General features: G+C 41.6%; 1 protein-coding gene across 1 annotated transcript; it reads right to left on the bottom strand.

Moving 5' to 3' along the window:
* Window positions 1–272: 272 nt before the first annotated feature.
* Window positions 273–6247, bottom strand: LOC141845490 (kinesin-like protein KIN-12C). Its single transcript, XM_074733546.1, has 15 exons — window positions 5951–6247; window positions 5647–5778; window positions 5449–5532; window positions 5237–5362; window positions 5004–5063; window positions 4876–4929; window positions 4691–4783; window positions 4052–4147; window positions 3732–3880; window positions 2666–2815; window positions 2458–2587; window positions 1655–2380; window positions 1445–1585; window positions 726–1397; window positions 273–648 (listed from the first exon to the last, which is right to left on the bottom strand). The coding sequence occupies exons 1-15, from the start codon at window positions 6245–6247 to the stop codon at window positions 397–399; spliced, it is 3162 nt and encodes a 1053-aa protein (XP_074589647.1). The 3' UTR covers window positions 273–396.

The raw sequence follows: 6247 nt of genomic DNA on the forward strand, positions 1-6247 counted from the left end.
ATCGGGAAGAAGAATTAATCGGACGAATAACAATAATAACACTTACCTCAGCTTCTGTTCTTCGATGCTTTGGATTAATGAGAGTGTTGGTGAGTGTCTGTCTGCTCTGCTGACATGAGGACCTGCATTGAGTGTTCTAGATTTTGCAGGCAGTAATCACATTCCAACTCGAACTGGCTGTCTTATGTGCTCAATGAAATAATTTTCAAATCAAAATCTAAAATTACTGAAAGATTGAGGATGTTTAAAATAGGATTCCAACACAAACAGGCAAATAATGAGGGCTTCAAACACAGACAGGCAGGCAGAGACAAACAAACAAACACTTACAGCGCGCTCCAACTCCAAGACATCTTGGAGGAGAATTGAACACGACGATCAAACATGCTGCTGCTGCTACTGGTAGGAAGGCCCGAATGCCGACCTCCATGACTGATCGTCGTAAGGTGCAGCCGAGGGCGGTGCTCCTCCTCCCTCTTCTGTGATCTCCGACTCATGGTGGTACATGGGCTCCAGAGCTGATTCAGGGAGCCGGCTTTCTGCCAGGAAATGCTTCATCGTGAGCAGCTCCATCTGGTGCTTTCTCTTCAGCTTCTCCATCTGCTTCCTCATCCTCTCCACCTCTTGTTGCGCATTCCCATACTTTTCCTGTAAAATGATGTTTGTGTTTTGCTTTGAAGGACTGTAAAAATCCACAGGAACAAGGTTGTTCGTTGAAAACCAACCTCAGCTTCGTAGGCCGCTGCCTCTGCCTCTCGCAGCCGCACGAGGAGCTCTCCGGCAGCGTGGACTGCTTCCGCCGTGTCGCGAAGCTGAATTCTTAGCTTCCTGTTCTGCTCCTTGAGGTAAGTCCGTTCCTTCTCCCTGTCGATCCTGAGGGTCGATAGCTCCGCAGAGAGAGCTGCGGCGAAAGGAGAGCCGCAGCCTTTCCTTCCTGCTTTCTGGGCCGCCTTCTTCACTTCCGCGATGCCTTCCATGATTTTCCGATGCTTCTGCAGCAGTTCGTCGTACGTCTCCTGCAGCTCCGCGTAGTGTTCCACGATTTTAGAATGCCCGAGGATTGAGCGCTGCAACGCGTCGTTCAGCTCGGCGGTGCAGTCCTTTTCCATGTTGAGCTCCATCTCTTTCTTCTCTGCAAGTCTGCGGTTTTGTTCGAGATCGACTCGCAGCTCCTCAGTGAGACAGATCCATCTGCTCTCGGACTCCGTCCACTTCTGTTTTTCCTTCTCGTAGTCCTCCCCCATGGCCGAAGATGAAGTGGAGCCGTTTCGTATCTGCTCGAGAAGAGAGTCATTGTCTGAAACATCCTTAATTGTCTTCGACTGATTCTTCAAAGTTTCGATTTCCAGAAGTAGTGCTGCCCTCTCGTCGGGCTGCAGTGGGTTGTTCTTGGATAGCTGCTGCAAGATCAATAAGGTTGCCAAATACTCAAGTAAAAACCAACTAAATGATCATAAACTATGTGAGAATTGTGAACACGACGTACTAAGGAATTAAGATGCTTGATCGTCGTTGCCTGGTTCGCACATAGAACTTCAAGTTCCTTCTCTCTCTCGGTGGCAGTTGCTGAAGGCCCATTTATATCCTGGACAAAAGATGCAAAAATTTAAAGCAAAAATAGAAATGATATTCTGCAATAAATACTAATGCTTGCCTCATTGACAGGCACAATCTGTTTATCCTCGCATCCATTATCAAGTATAGCATTCTTGCAAGCTGAACAAAGCGAAGGAGAAGCATCGACATTCTCTTTTTGGACTGAAATGGAAGCCAAGTGCTCGAAGGAAAGGCCTACAAAAGAGCTTCTTGGGCATGAACTGCTCTCGTGATAGTCGATCAACTGCAAACCTCTTTGAAGGCTGGCGGCCAGGGAATCAGTTGGGTTCGCCTTGCTTGACCGCAAGGAAGTACGGATGAGATCAGGTGACTTTCTAATTGATTGTAGACCTTCAGGTGCAACTACACTTTTCTTCAACGTATTGCCAACTTTAGGAGATGAACATAAAACAGGATCACCAAGCATCAGTTGTTCTTCTTGACAGGCATCCACTGATTTAGCATTTTTATTGTTCTCTCTTTCAGATACCTCAGAATGCACTTCTTCCCAAGAAACTTGATGGTCACTGCCGTGGTCAACATTGTTTGACTTGTCTTCGACAGATGAATTCAGGTTTCCCAGTTGAACACAAAGTTGACTGACATCTTCCTCATCGACCTCCATTTCTTCATCAGACTCCTGATCAACATGTGGTAAACTCAAAGATCGATTGAGGCTTGCTCTTAAGAGATTCAAGCTCTGACGGCCCTTCCATCCTTTGAATTGCCAGTCTTTTGAAACTGTAGATTTGCCTTCATCCAACTTAGTGTTCATGAGCTCCTCCTGTGCAGAAAACAAAGAAGATGTGTTTTGACATAGCCAATAAAAAGCTCAAAAATATTGCTGCTAGTGTTCTCCACCTTCAACTGCCGAATCTGATCGCTTAAATCATTAACGTAATCTTCAGTTATTTCATTTATCACAGGCTTGTTTTGCACATGCTTTGCTCGTTCTCCAAATCTAAGTGTACTCAACGTGCCACTTCGAGAACTGTAGTAAACATAGAATAAGATCATCTGGAGTATGATATGGCAATTGGTATTGCCAGCAATTTAGATTGATAATCACCTCCCATCTGGACAAATTGCACAAATAACTACTACTTTTGCGTTGCCACCGAGAGTATCCTTCAGTAGATGAGTCAGACACGAATCTGTGTAGGCGATGTTCTTGTTCCCTGGAGAATTCTCAGGTTCCCCGAGAATGTTCACTAGCTTTCTGCATTTTTTTCAGACCAAAGTGACAACAGCAGTTAATTCAAAATGTTTGTCAATAAGCAGATTAAATTGTTGCAGCATTACATAATCAAAAGTAAAAAAATGTCTATGATATCCGTATGATCCAAAGGGGTCAAGTTCTTTTAAGTTAGAAAAATAATCCAAAAAATTTAAGAAAACAATCTCAAAATTCTTTTTAAATGGCTAGGACCAGGGACACTGCAATCATGTGAGCATCCAGGAATTCTGTATTTAAAGGTATGTTTCAAGCATTGCCATATTCCCATTAGCTAAAATGACGTCAATTTTGTTACATAGATCAACATTACAGCCGTTAATTAAAAAAACAAACATAAACCCAAAACTGGCTTGCAAATAAAAGAGATTGTAAACATAAACCCAAAAGAAGCTTACGAATTACTACCAAAACTTTGTGTGCAAACATAACCAACCCAGTTTGGGAAGCTAGATAACTAATTAAGACTTGTGAAGCTCCATCCTAATTTATAATGATTAACCACTTAGCTGATAGACACACTTGTGCCCAGGACTACCCTAAATGAGGTGAGGTGAAACTAACTAGAGATTGTTCTATTTTTCAACACACCCCTTCATCGACCACCCTTTTGATTCCATGAGGAGCACGCTCTGACTCTATATTCAGAAGCGTAGAACAATCTTGTAAGTGTCTTAGTGAGAGAACTTGAGCAACTATTCTATCACGATAGTGTCCAAATTTAAGATATTATCTATATGTGGCTATCTATCATGTCCGGAAGTAAGGGAATCAGTATAAAGATAGTACAATGTGCTATATAGCACATGCACATTTCTCAGATGGTTCAATATAAGTGAAGCAATTTTTCTTTACAAAGAGAATTGTTTAGACATAATATTTGTCAAATTTAATATCTCACCCAAGTTTTGCAAGCGACTTCTTAATATGCTTCCGTTCCTTGAGACATTGACTTCCAGCAGCTTCAAATATGCCATCATCGGATCCAGCAAGATCAGCAAGGACAATTCTACTAGTCTTTGAATTGCTAAAACATTTTGTTGCTGAGAGCTGCAAGCAAGTGCATAGCCCAAGAAAAAAAAAAGATAACACTAAGAACTGCACTAAGCGAAGCAGAGACATATCCTTGCTCTTTCAAGGACAGGAAAATCGAGTACTAATAATTCCATTTTAAGAAATAGAAAGCCTAGAGAGGAGGAATCAAAGAGCCCATGTGTATACCTTGCACCAGGATTCAACTATGCATGTGAATATTATATGAGAACGTGAACTCTTGGAATTCATACTTGTAGTGCCTACTTTTCTGTTGGTCAACCCCTACAACATGAATTTGATGCAACAATTAAACTAGAGAAACAAAACAATATAGAAGTAATTTTAGTCATTGTGCATTGTCAGGATAATGAAGATATGATCATGGATTTACCAAAAAATATGTCTAGAACAACATCAGAAGTAATGGACTAGCTGATTTTATGTGTGATAGCCAAACATCACATTTCTACACATGTTGACACATAAAAATAAAGAAGAATTGTTGTATGTAAATGTCGATAGAGATAAGACCATGCAATTATAAGCTTCCAGATGAGAAGGAGTGAAGGACTACACTTTTAAGGTCATAGGATTGCAGAAATACAGACAAACACATGAAGGTATCATCTTTCTGAAGAGCAAACCTTTGCACCATTAAACTCTAGGATCAAGAATGAGACAGCAAAAACTCCAAAAAAAAAGGGAAAAAAAATCATCTTATAGCTTACTTTACTAACTTATGTTAGCACCTATGCAAACACTAAAATTGCAACCCATAAGCATACTTTTGAAAGTTTCAAAGCAACCCAAACAAACGATCATTACCTTTACAAGTAGTTGGGTAACATCGTCTATCGTTGTGACATACTCGTCAGTTAAGTTTTCCACATGAGAACCATTCTTAGGATCGTCTCTTATCTGACATGTAAAAATAACTGAATCATATTTGACAATACCATGCAAAATAAAGGGCGCTGAAGAGAAAATGCAAATATGTGACGTTGGATTACCTGAAGGTTCCTTTGAGTTGGATCTAGAAGGTCATTAATCTGATCATTATGTATCTGTAGAGAGAAATACAACCAAATTGTACTTAGCAAATGAATATGCTAAACCTGCTTGCTTAATTAACGCTTACCTCAAGAAAAGAACACCGACATTGGTAACTCAGTTGTTTTGCTTCTGAACTGCCTTGCTTCTGATGGAAAAAATATACATTATATATGGAAGAAATAATACCAATTGAAGAGACATTGCATCATTGTTTTTTAGTAGGACTCTAGCTCCTCCTAATCAAATATTTAACATTTAAAAAAATGTATATAAAAAGCATGCTAGGAGCTGAAGAAAGCATAAATTAATAGAACCTACCTTATGTATCTCAGAGAAGAGCATCTTGAAGAGTCGTGGTGCAATCCCCTGTTCACTGTTAATTGAACCATCATCAACGATGGCTCCTGCAGGACCCCACATCGTGTAGGTTTTTCCACTACCAGTCTGCCAATTATATAGGTTTGTCACATCAGGCAGATCATTTAATCGTATAGAACAGCATTGAAGAAACTTCATACAGCAACAAGTACCTGTCCATAGGAGACTATTGAAGTGTTGAAGCCTGCTAACGAATAATTCACCAAGGGAATGCCAACCATCTTGAAGACGTCTTCCTGAGGAGAAGACGAGTAATGATAAAAAAGACAATTGGCGAGTCCCAGAAATGGGCTCCTAATTCAGCTTCGAAAGGCAGTAAAACAAGTTGCACAAGAAGGTATCTGCATTACCTGGGTTGACTCAGGACCAAGAACGGAATGGAAATTGAAAGTACGGTCTCCAAGCGACAAAGAATTAGAAGAGATCCTGCGAACAACTCCCTCTGTCTTCTGGCCACTCCCCGGTCTCACTCTGATCGCCACCTTTACAACACGAAAATGGAATTTAATAATACTAACTATAATTCTAGCTTAGCTCGCTCAATTCTTTCAGCTTGAAAAACTAAACAACAAGGATAGCTGGAAATCCACAAGGAAAATAACATTCATTGTTCAGTTACAAAGAAAAAGGGACACGATTCGATGCACACTGAACCTTGACGGAAGATCCAGAGGGATCCAGGGATCCATCGCTTCCACGCAATTCGTCGACCACTCCAGACTGCTTTTTCAGCGGAAGACCATCGGTCGGGTGAGGCAGCGCCTTGCGAGTGAAATTGGAAGGGGAGTTTGGAGTCTCGATCTGCGCGTTGGGGTTCTCGTTCTCGCTGCCGGATCTCGAAGCCAAAGGAGACGCCCTCTTGCGGCCGGCACCGGCGGGAGATCGGGCACGGAGGGGGGAGAGGATGGATCGAACCGAAGCCTTGGGGGATTGAACTCGCAAGGCCTCCAT

Source organism: Curcuma longa, chromosome 14 (genome assembly GCF_044706935.1).
Source record: "Curcuma longa cultivar G26 ecotype Majalengka, Jawa Barat chromosome 14, ITB_CL_G26_1.1, whole genome shotgun sequence".
In the NCBI taxonomy this organism is placed as follows: domain Eukaryota; kingdom Viridiplantae; phylum Streptophyta; class Magnoliopsida; order Zingiberales; family Zingiberaceae; genus Curcuma; species Curcuma longa.